General features: G+C 39.6%; 1 protein-coding gene across 4 annotated transcripts in view; it reads left to right on the top strand.

The window, feature by feature from the left end:
• Slc27a6 (solute carrier family 27 member 6) overlaps positions 1–18,354 on the top strand; it is a 45,531-nt gene that overhangs the window by 16,372 nt on the left and 10,805 nt on the right. For all 4 annotated transcript variants that reach the window (XM_087896050.1, XM_087896049.1, XM_087896048.1 and 1 more), the window contains exons 4-6: positions 6,902–7,060; positions 10,096–10,220; positions 12,877–13,071. In XM_087896050.1, coding sequence (XP_087752176.1) covers positions 6,902–7,060; positions 10,096–10,220; positions 12,877–13,071 — 479 coding nt within the window. The remainder of the gene's footprint in view (positions 1–6,901; positions 7,061–10,095; positions 10,221–12,876; positions 13,072–18,354) is intronic.

The raw sequence follows: 18,354 nt of genomic DNA, 5'->3' as shown, positions 1-18,354 counted from the left end.
TGGTACCTAATAATGAAGAGAATCATTTAGGTAGCTGCTAGTTACCTTCCCTTCCCTTTCAAACCCTGGCCAAAGGCCTAGTGAGGTGCCTATTTAACACACCAAATCAGACCTGGCTGCCGGGTTCTTTGGCTGCCAGGTTCTTCAGCATCTCTCAGTTTCTGCCAGTTACAGGGTATGGCTGGCATACCCTGCCCTCTACACTCTCCACTCCAGGCCCTGGGCTGCTCTTACCCGAGAGGCTCTTCCCTCTAAAGGCAGCCATTTTGGTTACCTACCCTTTTGTACATTTGCCCTCTTAGCTGTTGCAGCTTGTCCCCCCTCCCTTTCCCTTCCCAACGTGGGGAGGTCACAGCTCCGCCACATCAAGTCTGCTCTGGACTCCCCACATGGTCCAGTCTCTGCCTACACTCTCCCTTTCATCTATAAGACGTTTTCTCCTCCTTCATACCTAGGAGTGGTCGTATTCCTTTCCTTTTCAGGTCTCTTTTTCATTCCCCTTGTGTGTTTAAGAACCTGATAATGGACTCTAAAGCAGTTCTTTCTATTCCTGACTTGTGGTGCAGGTGACAACTCTCCTAACTTTCCCAGAATAACTGAGTCTTGTGATTCCCCGCAAGTCTTGAAGGCTTAGTGAGTCCCGAGAAACACACAAAATGGGCTTAAGTGACTCAGCTTTTCTTACTGGGGGGAAAGGTTAAATGGTGCTGACCAAAAAAAGATAATGAAACTGCTTGAGAATGCACGATAATTCTTTAACTTTTAGGAAGCCCTAAAAACTGTGAACAACAAACCAGAGAGGCTCTGTTGGGATTTTGTTTCCATGTTTCAATATTGCTATTACCTATGTGTGTGCCATGCCCTAAGCAAAACTACTATTACACATGAATTAAAAAAAAAAAAACTGACCAGCCAGTAATTTGGTGCATCTTCTCCCTTTTAGTTCTTTAGGAAGCAGACTATATTTTAAAATATGATTAGAATAAACAAACTAAAAAATACTGGTATGTATATTTGTTAGTACAATTTTAGTTGGATATTGGTATTTGAAAGAGAATAGCTTTAGAAAAGAGAATTTGTTTATATTTCAGTAGAAAGTGCTTAGCCAGTTTGGTGACTTTGTGATTGTGTTCTTATGACAAGTCAGGGGAGACTTAAAGACAAGTCTCTACCTGTCCACTCCAATGACAGCAGACTGGAGCAGATTGTAACAGGCATGCATTTCATCTTCAGGGTCAAAACTGAGGCATTTTGTGCCGCTCCACAACTGGCTGAGAGAGAAAGCACCACTAATTTTACATTTATTATATGACTATTATATAGCAGAGAATTGGAAAAAAGTTGTGGATCTGTGAGAGAAAAGCTCTGTATTTATTTCTTAATTTTGCTTCAAAGGCAGAAAGTATTGGCATAATCTTTCTTTAAACAAACGTGCTTCTCTACGTCTAGCAAGAACAGGTAATTTAGCAGACACTTAGCACCCATCTACAAACATCTACAAATGGTTCTTGGTTCCCCTGCACCCGGTCCCTTCACCCACTCCTTTACAATGTAGGCGCTTCCCCTTCCTATCGTACTTAGATCAGTATCACAACAGTAGACACTTTCTGACTGAGCCATATGGAATCCAGATCACATGGTCCTCTCTTACCATTGTCGGGAAGCGAAGATGGCGGCTAGCTTCAGGGAACTGTTAGCTGGAAGGAGTGTTACTTGTGTGTAGCAGATGAGACAAGATGAAGGATGAAAACAAAAGATAGCAAAGAGACGGAATGGACTACCCACAGGTCTAGAGAGGTTAGGGATGTCAGTGGGAGGTCAAGGGGCAGTAAGGAACCCTACCTCAAGTGCTGTGTGGGAGAGGGGCCAGTAGATAAAAGCTTATTGAAGCCGAGGGGCATTATCCCTTTGGTTACTCTATAGGGATCATGTACGGGATAGTTAAAAAAAAAAAACACTCATGGGTTTCACATGGCCCTGGTATTGATCATTGTGCTTGTCATGACACGAGGAACATGTTACTGGAGCAGTCTCCTGGTGATAGAAAATTGTCAGAAGCGGAAAGAGATAACTGGGTTTCCAACAACATGGATCCTGAGATATCAATCATGTTGAACTGGTTTGCGATGCCACCTATTCCGCAATGAAAATGTAGCTGTAGATACTGAAGGAGTCCCATGCATTCTGTCAAGTCAATATATAGTCACCCCTGTTCCAGACACGCTTCTTCCCCTTCCTCTCCAGCTGCTGTGTTGTTATCGTATATTTGTTCTTCACCTTCACCTTGGGAATTCCTTCAGCGTTTTCTTTTCTTGGTTCCCTACTAACTAGAGTCTCGGTTATTTCTTCAGTCTTTCTCCCTCTGCCCTGCTCTCTGCAGCATCTTGGCAAGGGTCACGAGGATGGGAACACTTTTACAAATTTTTATACATTCCCAAAGGGTCACGAGGATGGGAACACTTTTACAAAGTTTTATACATTCCCAAACATTTGTTTTCTGTCCTTACAGATGGAAGACTGTTTTAGAAATGTATGCTGGAAAATCTTTTTGTTCGGGGTTTTGACTTTGGCCTTCCTGGGTACACATTGAGAAGTCTTATCTTTGACTCTTCAGCAGTTCCCAGGCTTCTGATGACTTACGCTGGGACTGGTCCTGTTTTCTCATTTGCTTGGATGCTAATAGTTATTTTCAATCTAGAAATTCATGTCTTAACAGTTCTATGTGCTTTCGTAATTAAGAAAAAATACACCTCTCCTCTTTGATTGTTCCTTTCTGTTATTCTCCCTCTTTCCTCTTACCTACTACTGCAGGGGCTTTGTTCATCGTTCCTCTTTGGGGCCTTTCCATTTTATACTGAGCCTCTTAAGCTAAGTCATTAATTCCCTGTTTTTTATTTGTTGCTATTATCCTTCTCTTTATTTTTGATTTACTCTCTAAGAGATTTACTTCCCCATCTTGTATTCCTTGACTATTCTATTAGAAACTTATTACTGTACTCTTGATAATTTGTTGTCTAATATCTTTCAAATTCCTTTATCTTGTCTGTTTTTCCCATCTTTTTGTGTTGTGGCTTTCATTGCTTTCTTTTACACTAGAAAATTTTCTTAAGCGTTAGATTTTCTTTGACTGCCAGTTTATACATAAAAGTTTAGGTAATAAAACCCAAAGCAAATTACCTTAGGAGAGGTCATCATGCCTGGGTTGAATTTATTTACTGGTTGGTTTCGTCATCTAAGCTTTGATTTCTCTCTCTCTCTCTCTCTCTCTCTCTCTCTCTCTCTCTGTGTGTGTGTGTGTGTGTGTGTGTGTGTGCGCGCGTGCATGCCTGTGTGTAGCTTGTCTTTATCTTCAGCTTGGGTGTGTGTGTGGAGGAGGATACCCTGACTTCTTGTCTTCATCTTGACCTTGTGAGTGTTTGGAGCACGCTGCTTGTTTTTATCTGAGATCTATTAAAATGTCTCAGAAAAGAATTTCCAAAAAAGAAAAATAACAGTGTTAAAGGTGGAGTGGGAAGTTAGCAATGTTTCTACACTTCCTCTTATCTCCCTGATTTAGCCTCTATTTTTTTTTAAAGAAAAAAGAAACCTCTTCTCTCTACAGAGTTGACGGGCAGCTCATGACTAGAACTTTCACAAACAGCTTTCCACACCGTCGCCCATTTATGGTCACACCTTTATCTTCTACTCCCTATTTGTGAGCCTTTCTGGGCCTTGGAAGAGACAAACCAGCTTTCTTCTGACTTCTCCTTAAGTTTGGCTTTCATAGATGCATGCCATGACTCAGTACACACTCATCTCTTTAATGAAACTCTGCGGCTGTTATCTTCGGTCTGTCTCCTTTGTGTGTAGGGCCTGCAGATGATTTCGGTCTAGTCCTGCCGTTACTAGATGGACTTGAAAGAGAGGGATTGGGAACCACGAACAAGACCACCTTAGTCTGAATAGGGCAGCAATAATTCAATATATTGCTATATATTCCAATATATAGCAATATATTCAAATAAGTCTCAGGAGGAAACCAAGCCTCAGCCCTCAGCTGGTTTTCTGTGTCTGGAACAAGGTATTGTTACCATATAGAGAGTTCTGCATTTACATACTTCTTTGTGGGTCCCTGCTCATTTTGTCCAACATCATAATCAAGCTTCACAGACAATTCCCAAGCTGTACTTCCCTTGAAAGTGACTTTTTTTTTTTCATGCATGCGCTAGCCTTTCTTACCTTTCTCTTAACTCTACAATCACCAAACAGATGAGCAGAATTACTCCTTTCCTTCCTGGGCTCTGCCTCAATCGTCCTTTCACTCAGATTACATTTGAAGAGTTCCAGTGTCAGGATTCAGAAAAGCTTAAAAGTGTCAAGAAGTGTGGCGCCCACCTACGTAACCTTTCTCAAGAATAAGTTCACCAAGACAGATGCAAACAGGGTCTTTACACTATATTAGTTTGAGAAATACCAGTGCTGTCTTTTCCAAAGTTTCTATGCTTCTTGAATCTTAAGCTCTTTAATGTGTTAATATTTTTGCATTAGCATAGTGTGTTAACAAGAGCTAATCAGGTTTGATTTAGTCTCCTGTTTATTTTCATCATTTGTAGCCAAACCTCATAAATATTTGAACTTTTTTTCCTATAAGTTCCTATCTCTTGTCTCCTTTATCCAATAATGTACTTCCATCTTTTCAGGTAAGCAAATGAGTTTATTACTAAACTAGTAAGGGCAGCAAGCTCAAAAAGTACATTAAAGTTGACAGGAGCATGGGTTGTAGTGTTGCTGGTTCTGGACCACTCTCTCCATGACAGGCATTTAATTTGAGAGCTGTTTTCAGTGTGGTGACAAAGGCATAGAACGTCTCTGTTGAAGAAAAAGTAAGAATATTTGCTCCTCCAGATGAGGAACAAAAAGCTGTTCTTTAGAATCATGACTGAGGAGGAAGTCTGGAGGGATTCTCGGTAGAGGATGTAAAAGTCCAAGCTATTGGGAGCAGTTGCAAAGGATTCTTTTTAAGAAAGACCACGACTTTAAGATAGTAGTGAATATTATCCCAACTTCACACATGAGGGCAAGTCTAATCCCATTAGTGAAATAGAGCACAAAGTCTGTCAGGATTTTCAGAGCTGGTACAGAACGAGGCAGGCTTGAGACTTTCTGGAGGGCACTTGAAGTCTCTGTGGACTGTGACCCTTCCTTTGATGTCTTCCGTGGTCCCCTGTCACCTCCGACTTTGCCTCTCTGCCTGCATCCAGGAAAAGCCCCCATTTGGCCTCATCCCCTTAGCATTTAATAATGCGAACAAGTTTATTAATGAGATTGGTCCGTTAGTTTCTGTTGCTCAGGGGATGGAATTCAGTGCCGCATGCTCTTTTATGCTGACAGGGTGAGCCCTTTACCACCAAGCCCCACCTCAAGCCACAGTGAGAGAGATTCAAAATGGCCGCCTGTGCAGGAACTCATTTGAAAAACTAAAACCCTTTAAACTCTAAGAATAGGATGCAAAAGATCTAAGGAATTAATTGAAGTGGTGACTGTTATCATAAGGAAGACAGGTTGTGTTCCATGATACAGACATATTGCTGGAAAGACACAGAAGTGCTAATGGTCAACCATGATCTTACAATGTCAGATGGTTTAACCGATCAGATATTTTTTAATGGATGAATTTCTTACACTGACATTATTATTTTCTATAACAATAGCAAATTCCAAAACAGTAAGGAAAATATCTACCTGTAGATGCCAGTACCAAGCCTCTATGCAAAATGCAGACATTTTCTGTATTACTGACAACTGTATATTTTCATAAGAAACTAATTATGTGTGAAAGAAGACTAGACAGAGAAGGAATGTGTTTGGCTCATGAAATGTGTGGAACCATTGCAACATATTTCATGAACCTTGCATTTTTAAAGGATCATATGAGAAGACATGGCTAAATATGACAAAAGGATCATATACAAGACGTGGCTAATCACGACAAAGTAAGCCTTCCACAGTGCGAGTCCTACTTGGAGAAGTAGTCCTCTGAAAAGCTTCTACTTTATGTGCAATTTAGATGCATATTATACTTCCTCACATTTGGAGGCATGTATTTGCAGACGTTAGCATTTCTTTCATTAGTTTTTAACAGGCACTGCACTCTGATTTTGTGTGGTTTTGACTTCCTTTACATAGATTAAAGACTGCAGAACCTCATGATAGCAGCAATTCACACCGCACATTTCCTGGAGGGCATCTAGAAAAATTTGAGGTCTTTTGGTCTTAATTCACTGTGTTGTTAGTATCAGGATAATCTTTCCTACATAAATCGATATGTAATGGGACATATATATTTGCACAGAGACAGACAGACAGACAGACAGACAGACACACACACACACACACATTTGACATATAACAGTGACTATGACATGCATAGCAGGTTCAAGTTACTCTAGAAACATGTTCCACCATTGAAGGGGTTTAATGAATTTCTATAGCTATGGAACAGGAAATTATAAATCAGTCCATTCTGAGAATACACTGGGGACATTAGATAAGCTGGCTACAGCAAGGTGGGAAGTTTTTTCCAATATATTTTTGATATTACTTTAAAGCATTCTTAGCTATAGGTTGGTGGAAGCGAGACTCTTGCAAAGCTTACCAGCATGTTCCAAAAAGCTTACCCAATGGTCATGAGAAAATTAGCTCACATGCAAAGGCAAACACAAATAGCCATTTTCTAAAGCATGTAAGCTGTCTGAAGATACTTTTGGCTCTCCAACTACATTTCACCTTTCTTAATTAGAACACTGTACCTCGCTGCCATCAATTTGCATGATCTCTAATGTGGACGGGAGTCCTCCAGAGAACTCAGAGCCCCTCAGAGAATGTGTGGGGGTTAATTTTTCTTTCTTTTCTTCTCTTCCAGGTCTACCCAAAGCAGCTGTGATTAGTCAGTTGCAGGTGTTGAAGGGGTCTGTTGGGCTGTGGGCTTTCGGCTGCACAGCTGACGACATTATTTATATAACCCTCCCTCTGTACCATAGCTCAGGGGCTCTCCTTGGAATTGGTGGGTGTGTTGAGTTGGGTAAGTTTGTTTTTTCTTTTTGATGGGTCATCAAAATGTTTAGTCTGAGCTTTTGTTTATAAGAACTTACAAATAGTCATAGAGCTTCAAGGAACTGCATAGTGCATAAATACATTGTAATATCTGAGACAAGGGCGACGTTTTTGTAATGTAGCACATTGCTAAACTACAAAAGTCAAATCTTGGGCATTTGCTCTTGTGATTTCAGTCATGTATAGACTCCCTTTTTCTTGTGGTTGTTCATTCTCTGGCAGACCAGCCCCAGGATCCCCAGGCAGTCAGTCACAGTCAGTTGCATAGTTATTCAGAGCAAGCTCCCAAAACTCAAGGGTCACTTCAGCAGCATTCTGCTGAGCAAAACAAGCCAAAGCTCAGACAAGCGTCTAGATTAGAACAGTGGGAAAATAGACTCCACCTCTTTCAGGCAAGAAGAACAAATTTGTATTACACAGGTAAGTGAGGGGAATTGGAAAGGTCAGTGTCTTTTCTTCCCAGTCTGTCCCAAACACCCAAGAACATTTGGGATAGAGTGTATGACTCAGGAGGTTCCATTTGAAGACATGCAAAAGGATGCTTCATTCACTAGCTCTGAAATAATAGAGCTCATTCATTACCGATTGTGCATGCCTGGCACTCAGTTGCAGCTTATTCGGAGTGCGGTCAAGATTCACAGGAAATGAGCATCCATCATTAAAAGTATCTGTAAGAATCTGGACAAAGATTCTTACATTCCTGTCACAAGTGGATTGTTAGACATGAGTGTAGGGTTACAGTCACCTCTCCACAGACACCACAAGATGATCATTCAGGCACACACATCAAGATCACCTTGTAGGAATTAAGGAAACTGAATGACAGACGAGAGCACTCAATTTTAATACAGTAAAAAGAAAGGGCATGCTGAGCAAGCCACAGGGGAAGGAACTGACACCCTGTCGCCCCATAAGCAACTTTAAGTAGCTTATTAGAGGGAAGGAGAAAAGAGAGAGAGGGGAAAAGGAAGAGAGGGAGAAGAAGGAGGAGGAGGAGAAGGAGGAAGAGGAGGAGGAGGAGGAGAAGAAGAAGAAGAAGAAGAAGAAGAAGAAGAAGAAGAAGAAGAAGAAGAAGAAGAAGAAGAAGAAGAAGAAGAAGAGAGAATGAGCCTGCCTTTGTGGAAGAGAGAGATATTTGATCTATCTCTATTATTGAAACCCAGTACCAGACCTACCACGGTGGAATCCACTGCTAGCCAGAGCCCCAAGGACACCAAACTTGTTGTGGCCTGAGCTGTAGAAATGCCTTAAGCTGATTTGCTAACTGACCCAAGCACCTCTTCTTGAACAGCCAAGGGCAGAGTTGGTAGTAAGATTCCATCACTATGAGGGTCTGTGTTAGGCTCCAGGCTTTTCTGTGAATACCCAGGCCCGATTCAGGCGCGCGCTTTCCTGAACTCGAGTGCACGAGAATGGACGATTGTCCTAAGGGTTTAAACAGACACACAAAGAGACCTGTTCACTTACCAAAGAGTAAATGGCCAGTTTATTAAACTCAAGTTGGGTATTTTTACCAGTGGGCAAGAGGGTTCAAAAGGGCACGGCCCCCTCCCCCTCCCAACAGGAGCAGGAGAAGGAGATTACAGGTGCCTCAGGCAGAATCATCTGGGGGAGGCAGGCGTATGGGGCCTACTGCTAGAACCTTGATTACAGGTGGAATCACCATAACAAAAGAGAGCCAAATTCTTCCTAAGCTATACCCTCAAGCCAGTGCTAGTGCAGAATCTCCAGGGAGCCAGAGGTCAAATGGCCCTGCAAATCGCCGAGGAAGAAAAGGGAAAAAGACCTGGGTACCTACAGGTCTGTGTGTATGTGTTAGATCTCAGAGCCAGTAAAACACTGAGTAGTCATATGATCAAGTGATTCTACTCATGGATACATGTCCAAGGGAACTGAAATCATGCAAGCACACTTGACCATGCGTGCGCGTGTTACCATTAGTGTTGATGGCCAAAAGAAGGAGTAACCCAAATATGTATTACTAATGAATTAACAAATAGAACATTGCATATCCATGGATATATTCAACCATAAGGAGGATGAAATACTGATGCATGTTACAAGATAAACAGGCCCAAATCACATTTTATCGTAAATGAAAGGACCAGGCACAATATGTCACATTAGTCAATAACAAGCAAATTTAAGATAGATGGACATAAAAGATTGTCGATGGTAAGGGAAGCTGGGAACTGGAATGGCTGTTAAGGCGGTAAAGTTCCTTTGGGGTAATAAAAACAAAGGCCCTAGACTTAGATGGTGACACTGACGGCACCTTCGTGACTGTATGACAAACCACTGGGTTGTATGTGTAAAATTGGAATTAGATCCCAATTAAAAACAAAGCACCATGTTAAAATATGTTATTAAAACTCGACATTGGTGAACTTTTAACATAGCTCCTTAAATCTCTGCTTCGGGGTATGACAGATATAAAGTCTTCAGAACAAACTGCATGTTTTTGTGCAAGGATAAAATGAGTCAATATCACTCATCTCTGAGAAGAAGGATGGATGGCTCTCCCAGTGCTTGTGGAAGTAGACATGAACTTCCAATGGCTTGTGGAAGTAGACATGAACTTCCAATGGCTGTGGTAGTTAGTATACCTGCACTTCCAGTGCTTGGGGTAATATACATGGACTTCCAGTGCTTGGGGTAATATACATGGACTTCTGATCTTGTGGTAGTATGCATAAACTTCCAATGATTGTGGTAGTATGCAGGTATTTCCAATGCTAGTGGTAGTATACATGTAATTCTTACTGATTTTGAAGGTGGGTCCATTCCACAAACTGCAAAATGCACCTTTTGCAGTCAGAACTCATAGCTACTGCATGACTAGAGTAAAAGATTTCTGGGCTGTAAAGGTAATGTTTCCAAATCAACTTGCTAGCAATCACTGAAGATGAATTATCAAAACCCTGGAAGTGAGTGAACCTGTTAAGACAACAGAATCATTTGAGCTTCATGGTAGTTACTGTCTGTTTTTACCTCTTCCTACAGGTGCCACGTGTGTGTTAAAGAAGAAATTCTCCGCGAGCCAGTTTTGGAATGATTGCAAGAAGTACAATGTGACAGTGTTTCAGTACATTGGAGAACTTTGCCGTTATCTGTGCAAACAGCCTCAGGTTAGAAGAAACCAGTCCAGCAGGTGCTGAGGATTTCAGACGGAAAACGTGCTGGGGGAACAGGGCAGGAGGCAAATTTGGTTTCTTTGCTTTCATTCCACAGGCCTCCAGAACATAATTTATCAAAGACCCAGAGGTGCTTACAGTGTACAAGATGAAATAAATACGAAAGTTCCAGAAAATAAGAGACAGACTACTCAGTAAAGTGTTAATGGTGTGCTTTGTTCTGTAGCAGGACAGGACAGATCCATGTGCTAGCGTACTGCAAGTCCAGACTAATTCAATTTTATTATGAAATTTATTATGAAATTAGATGCATATGATGCTTACCGAAAATACTCCAAGCTTAAAATTGGCAATGCTTTTAAACTCTGAATTTTTAACATAGCAATTGTACTTTACTATTTTTTGAATAAATGATTATATTGAGTATAGTCCTGTTAATGTTTTTAGCATTAAAAGGAAACTTTATTTGTATTCATCCCCCAACCCCTAAAGCAGTGGATCTGACATTCTTTTGATCAGCTGTCACTGCCTGAGAAATAGGTCAGCGTAGACATTTGTCAAAGCCTGGAGTGTGTCTTTGTGGCTTATTTGCTTTCTCTGTCCTTGCCTTTGTTCTGCTCTCATTTATCTTTCCAATGCTTTTAAAAAAGAAAGGAAAAAAAGCTTCCTGACTTCCTAAACACTCTTGACAGCAAAGATGTGATTTTTTTTTTCTCTAATGAAATCAACATCAACCAGAGAAATTGTGAAGCATACTACCCTTCCTGAGGACGGACAGTGGAGCTGTAACTGAGCTATACCTCCTGGCCTGCGATCCCTCACTCAGCAGGTCTGCCAAGGATGGTGGGGCATCTCCTCTGTTTTTACTGGTTAAAATATTAACACTGCTTCCGTTAATTATCTCCAATGCTGATGAGACGAGGCATTTCTGAAGATATGTTTTGTTTTAAAAGTTCTAAATTGATCTCTCACTATGTCTCTCTCTCTGTCTCTATTGCTCTCTCCCCTCTCTCTGTCTCCTTTTCTCTTTTTGTTTCTTCTCACTTTATCCGAAGATGTAGAAGCACCATCCTTATATTTATCATTTTAATTTTCTTTTGACCTTGAGTACATAGTTCGATAGTCTCCCACCCCTTTTAGAACTGCTGTTAAATTTAATGGTTTTTGTTTTGTTTTCTCGCTGTTCTGCAGATATAGACATTTTTCTCCAGGGCAGTTTTCATGGCAGCCCATACATCTTAGATGTCCTTTCATAGGCTTCATCCCATAAAAATCGATGCTCTAATAATATTTCAGAATGGCGTCAAAATCTAATTACAGATGGATGGTACTTGGGAGCCAAAGGTTCAGATTCTAAGATGCCTGGGAAGAGATCAAGCCGTTTTATTGAGGCACTTCTAAAAATTGATGTGTTTTCTCTTAAGTCATTTATCTGATAACTCAGGAGTTTACTTCTTTTGTTCAGAATCAGTGTTAGAGAATTGCAGTCAGGGCAGGGTACTTCCCCAATCTGAAATGAACTGCCATTGAATGTTCCTGTTTCACTAATGTCTCAACCCCAACTGATTTCTCTAGATCTGGAATTCAGAGAGTAGCTTCCCTCATATCTAGGCAATAAAGAGCAAGCAAGGGGAGACAGCCAAGCAAGCTTTATAGCTCCCTCGTTCTCGGGATCACTTGACATTGAGGAACATTGGTTGACTCCCCCATATAGGCTTGTGCATCTACCTCACCGATTCCTAGTCATGTCTTTTTACCTGTTTACCTTTTAGGCTCCCAATCACATCTCGTTCCTTTCCATTTATTCTTGAGCATTCAATAGATTGAAACATTTTATATAAAACCCTTTGGTGGGGCTTAGAGAAGAGGTAGAAACATACTGTGATCAATTGATCATATGTTACCCAGAGGTAGTTCTGAGCAAATCAATTTACTAAAATTATAATGATAATATAGCCTTACTTGAACTTAAATGTGCATTAGCCACATTAATTGACATTTTTCTTGAACGTGGAACAAAATACATTTCTTCTTTAACTCAAAACACAAAAAAGTGTGTGAAGATTGTGCGTTCTAAACTATGAGTTGCATCCCATTGTCTCATTTAAGTTAACTATTTCATTGGTTCTAAGGATTTAATTTACTGTTATTGTCTATGTTGGTCTATAGCCTTTTATATATATATATATACATATATATGCATACATATATGTATGTGTGGATGCATATATATGTGCAGAATCCACTTTATCTTTAAAAGAGTTATAAATAAGCAGAATCAGAGTGGCAGTCAATATCAACATTATACAAGTAATAAATGATAGGCCTAGGAAATAAGCTTAAATGTTTCATAATCCTTTTAAAGTTTTACACATCCTGAAATGTACTTCCTTTTAAGTATCTACCCTCCCAAAAAGGGTCTTCATAATTTATAATTTGGAAAAAACATCCCCTCCCACATATGAAAAGGAACCAGATATAAGCCAGTGTTTCTCCAACAGAACTCGGTGACTTTCTTGTCGTGTTTGCGGCTCTTCTCCTATTGCGCATGCCCTGTTTACTTTTAGGAGCGTTGCCGTACAAATAGCAGAAATAAAAGAGAGAGAGAGGGAAACGAGTTATTTACCAGTGAAATCTTTTCTTCTAACAGAGAGAAGGGGAAAGGGACCATCAGGTGCGTCTGGCAGTTGGAAATGGTATGAGCAGCGATGTGTGGAGACAGTTTTTGGACAGATTTGGAGATATTAAAATGTGCGAATTCTATGGCGCTACAGAAGGAAACATCTGCTTCATGAACCACACAGGGAAGATTGGGTCAGTCGGGAGGACAAACTTCTTTTACAAGGTAAATACAGTGCTTTCTCTTTAGGAAATATTTCGCGTTCTACAAACCCTTGTCTGGAGCTTAAACTTCTACATCGTGAACATTTTTTTAAATTATTATTCACGATTTTGAAACTCAGGTAAGCATCTGCAAAGGTGGCAGTGGGTAAGCCGCAATGCTGTGGATTCTGCAGACTCCAGTCATCTGCCATGCGCTCCCTCTGCAGCAGGAGGATGACAGTTTACTTTTGCTGCGTTTTCAAGTTCAATGTTTAAGAGTCCTGGCCAAGTCTCTTTTCTTTCCTCCTGAGTTTTTTTCTCCCACTACTTCTCACCTCTGATCATGTATACCAATGTGAGTTATAAAAGCTCCCTCCTAGTACACAGCAATAATATATTTTTTTAAGAATGAAAATTAAAGCAAGGACACAGAACGTGAGCACCATTTCAGGCAGCTTCTGGTGGTGCAAACTCCAGCTCCGTGGAATCTGATGCCCTCTCCTGGCTGCTTCGGACACCTGCACACCCAGGACAATCACTCTCAAACACGTACACATACAGATTCACAGAAATAAAGACAATTTAAAAAGGTTCTTAAGAAAGGTGAATTTTTTTGTTAAAACAACCTTAAAATTTGTTTTAAAAAACACCTCAAGAAGAAATAAACAAAATTGTAATGATGTAGGATATTTGAATAATGCAATAAACAAGCTGCTTAAATTAAGTGATATTTGTGGGGCCTGCATCTATTAGATGTACAATACCCTTTCTTTTTAAGCACTTGGGAAAGAAATTACCGGATCACTTGGGAAATCAAGAAAAAAATTGCGATCATATGAAGACACCAAGCATGTAATAAAGATAACTTGTATTTTACGTTGCTGGCTCAGCTTCCTTCTAGTTTCCTCCTGAGAAACCTTCATGATGTCAGTAATACAAGACATCCATTTGTTTTTGAAAAATACTGATTTTTCAATTAATTTTAGTTCAGTTGTTCATAGTATTTTTTAAAGTTATTCTGGACTATATAGATTCTACCCTGTCTTTTTACCTTTTCAGATACATGTTGTCTGCTTATAGTACAAGTAATAAAAACATCAATGATTATTACATAAGTAGGTAAGGAGATTTTTTTAAGTATGTCTCTTAAAACTTCAAACCTTGCCAGGCATGGTGGCACTTGCGTTTAATCTGAGCATTTGGGCACAGAGGCAGGAGGATCTCTGTGATTTTGAGAGCAGCCTGCTCTACATAGGGAGTCAGAGTCCTGTAAAGAGAACGTCTTTCACAACAAACAAACATACAGAGAAAAATGAAAGCTTGTGAGCTTCCTGTTTCGAGGGGAATCAGCTTCCAACTAGAGAGATAATGTTATGAGTGAAGGAGAATATACATAGCAGTGTGGGGTTCCTGTAACCCTGACATACTTATAACTATAATCCATGCCCTTTGAAGAGATGACATCAAATAAATATGCCCAATGTAAACAAAATGTCTGTAAACAATATATGTGTAAAACAAACTCAAAGTTATGGGCAGCTATCACTTTTCCAATGCTAACCTGGAGAAATAATTTTGTTGTTGTTGTTGTTACAGATCGAGTATCTTTTATTTAAAAGGCTTTTCAGTGACAGGATTTCATATTTAACAGTTGTTGAGATTTTAGAGTCCTTGCATATACACAATGTTGGATTTGGGGATTGGAATACTTGTCTGCATATATAAATTTACCTGCTTCACATATACATCATACATGCAGCCTAAAAATAACTCAGTACAATAGCTTTAGTGGGCTTGCATTTTTCTCTCTCTCTCTCTTTCTTTCTTTCTTTCTTTCTTTTTTTTTTTTTTTTTGAGCTACACAGTTTTCTCTGCTCCCCTTTCTTCCTCTACCTTCCCCTTCAACCCTCTCCCCTGGTCCCCATGCTCCCAATTTATTCAGGAGATCTTGTCTTTTTCTACTTCTCATGTAGATTAGATCCATGTATGTCCCTCTAAGGGTCCTCATTGTTGTCTAGATTCTCTGGGGTTGTGATTTATAGGCTGGTTTTCTTCACTTTATGTTTAAAAAACGTTTATGAGTGAGCATATTATATTTGTCTTTCTGGGTCTGGGTTACCTCACACAATATGATATTTTCTAGCTCCATCCATTTGCCTGCAAATTTCAAGATGTTCTTATTTTTTTTTTATGCTGTGTAGTACTCCATTGTGTAAATGTACCACATTTTCCTTATCCATTCTTGGGTTGTGGGGCATTAAGGTTGTTTCCAGGTTCTGGCTTTGACAAACAATGCTGCTATGAACATAGTTGAGCACAACCCCACATCAGACAGAGGTCTTATCTCCAAAATATACAAAGAACTCAAGAAATTGGTCATCAAAAGAACAAATAACCCAATTTAAAAAAAAAAGGAGTACAGACCTAAACAGAGAACTCTCAACAGAGGAATCTAAAATGGCTGAAAGATACTTAAGGAAATGCTCAACATCCTTAGTCATCAGAGAAATGCAAATCAAAACAACTCTGAGATTCCATCTTACACCTGTAAGAATGGCCAAGATCAAAAACACTGATGACAACTTATACTTTTGGAGAAATAATTTGTAAAGACTAAACATGAAATCTATGGAAGGCAGAAGCCTTGAAACAAAGGAAGCAATAAGTATAGACAAAAGGGAGCTGATGAAATACAAATCACATCAAAATAGTAAGTGCTTCAAAGTGACCAAGAAATGCCTACACAAATATTTTTTCCATCAACTCAGGAAAAGATCATAACAGTTTTCTCTTTAAATAAATCAGAGCTGTGATAGGAGGAGATCTCAGGGGCAACATCGATCAACAAAGGATTTAGAAATGAAACAAACTCATCTCAAAGAAATAAATGAAGAAAAATAAACATGTAATAGAAATTAATATCACATAAAAGTTTAAAAACAAAACAGATTGTAAACATTGTTGGAGAGAAGATGAACACTATTAAAGATTTGTGCACACAAGTAAAAAGATAACTCTTAAATGTAGACAATTCTGGCAACATGCTTAACTGTTCTTGCACAAAAGAACTGTTCACAGAGAAATAATTCTTTCAACTATATTATTAATAATTAGTATAGTTATACTAGAAAGAATTATAACCATACTAACATTAATTCTCTTAACTGTACTAGAAGAAAATGCTCATGAAGATTGAATCTTTAGCCAAAGAAGGCACTATGTTCCAGGAAATGAAGTATGGTACAGAAAAACAAACAGGAAAAGACACACTAGTGAAGTGAATGAACGAAATGGAAGAAACCGGTGATGCTGAGTTATTTAAAAAAAAAAAAAAGGATGGGATGTACAAAACATAGCTTTGTTGACAACAGAACTTGGCATAGGAAGCTCTAAAATATGCAAACAGAATGCCAAAGGCCAGACCAAAAAAAGAAATACCTTCATCTAGGGATTTTAGTATAGGTTAAATTGCTCTCCCAGTATAAGAGCAACAAAGGAGTTTTCTAAAAGTTTTACACACAAATAGAGAATAAAATATATGTGTGCTATAAGAATATTGTACTTCTCTGAGAAAATGAATCGAATGGAAACATCTGGTAAGTCTGAAAATAAAACAAAACTTAGAAGATGGCACCTTCAATTTAAAAAGTTTGATGGCCAGTATTAAATCAATTTAAACACAGAAAATTAAACGGATCCACTTTATGCCTCTGTATGGAATGAAAACAAAATCTGAACATATAAAATGTATGTATTACGAGCATATACAATATACAGGAGATAGCAGGGAGGAAGCTTAGGTGGTCTTTCTCCCATAGCAGTAAATCCAAGGATATACTAATGAAGATAAAATGTGAGGTTGTTAAAAAGTTTGTTTCCTAACATTTTTACAAGCTGTTTAATCATCTTAAATGTAATCATCTCTCCACCGTGAGCAAAGTTCACCAAATGCAAAGTCAGAGCACATTCGCCTTAAGACTTCCTGCATTTCTGACATCACCAGCAATTCCAGGAGCCTCCAGGACCACCCTTGGGATGGAAACTGACAAGGAATCAGCTGGCTGGAAGCTGATACACTCCAGGTGACAGTCTCAATCCAGCCAAGGGAACCGATCACGGGTGGAACCCAGGAGAGTATCAAGGGCAAGTCTTTGTGTCTTCTCTTCTAGACTCAGAACAGCTCTCCAGTCCACAAGACTGACCTCCATTTCCTCCTGCCCTTGGGATACAGCAGCTGTGTGACCCAAAGTCCAGCCACACTGTTTTTGGCATGGCTTAGAGACACCATTTAAAAACCCCATTGCTACTATTGGCCTAAATATCTGAGACAAATGAATGCATTTGTAACAAGGACAACATTGCAAGCTCCTGGCGACAATGAATAAGAAATTGAGGGTGAAACCAGACATCATTTCCAAGGCAAACTTCTCAGACACAGAAACAGATAGCCCAGTTCCAGTGTCTGCTCTGCTGCTGTTGGACTTTTCTCTGGGTAAAAGTTCCTCATGTATTAATTGAGGAAAAGATTTTTGGGTTCCTTAACAATATAGACATCTATGCATCTGTATTTAGAAAGGCGTGTAGGTATAGCAGGGACTTCCAGAGCCATTGTACAATCATGTAATCATTTGGAGGAAAACACTTAGCAATATTGTTGTGAGCAGGACCCCGCACAGCTGTGCTCTGCACATGGACACAGACACACATGCCTATGACTGGATGTGAGACTTTAAAGTGCGGTGACTATTTTTATTTGCGTTACTCTAGCACAGCCATTGCTGTAATCTCACCGGGGCCTCAAAGATAGAGAAGGGAGCCACTTCGAGCTGAACACTGATGCTTTGATTCTGCCTGCTTTTCAAAGATCTGCCACCAATTCCTATTCATTTTATAATAGATGCACTTAGAGTATCACTCATTCTGAAATGATTCTCGCCAGTGTACACTGTTACCAAATTAATTGGAAAGAAATAACAGCAAAACTGATATCCGAAGTGGTGGGGAAAGTGTTTCACAATATGAAATAAGGGAGAAAAGGAAGAGTGATGGGAAAAACTCTCGTTTTTCCTGTTGCATATAGGCTAGACTGAATGTCTGGAATCTTTCCACCAGCTATTAATGCCATGTTATCAAAGTAACAAATGCCAGGATGATATAAATATGTACGTTAATCTTTATGTAAATAAGAATGGTATATTTTCATGGCAGCCTCTTGGATTGGCCCTAGTCTTCAAATGGAATGACATTAATCACCTCCACACACAGTGTCACCACACTTAAATGAGAGCTCTTACAGGGAACCACT

The sequence above is a fragment of the Myodes glareolus genome, chromosome 13 (genome assembly GCF_982192425.1).
Source record: "Myodes glareolus chromosome 13, mMyoGla1.1, whole genome shotgun sequence".
Classification (NCBI taxonomy): domain Eukaryota; kingdom Metazoa; phylum Chordata; class Mammalia; order Rodentia; family Cricetidae; genus Myodes; species Myodes glareolus.
The sequence above is the reverse complement of the archived record's forward strand: the minus strand, read 5'-3'. Positions and strand labels throughout refer to the sequence as shown.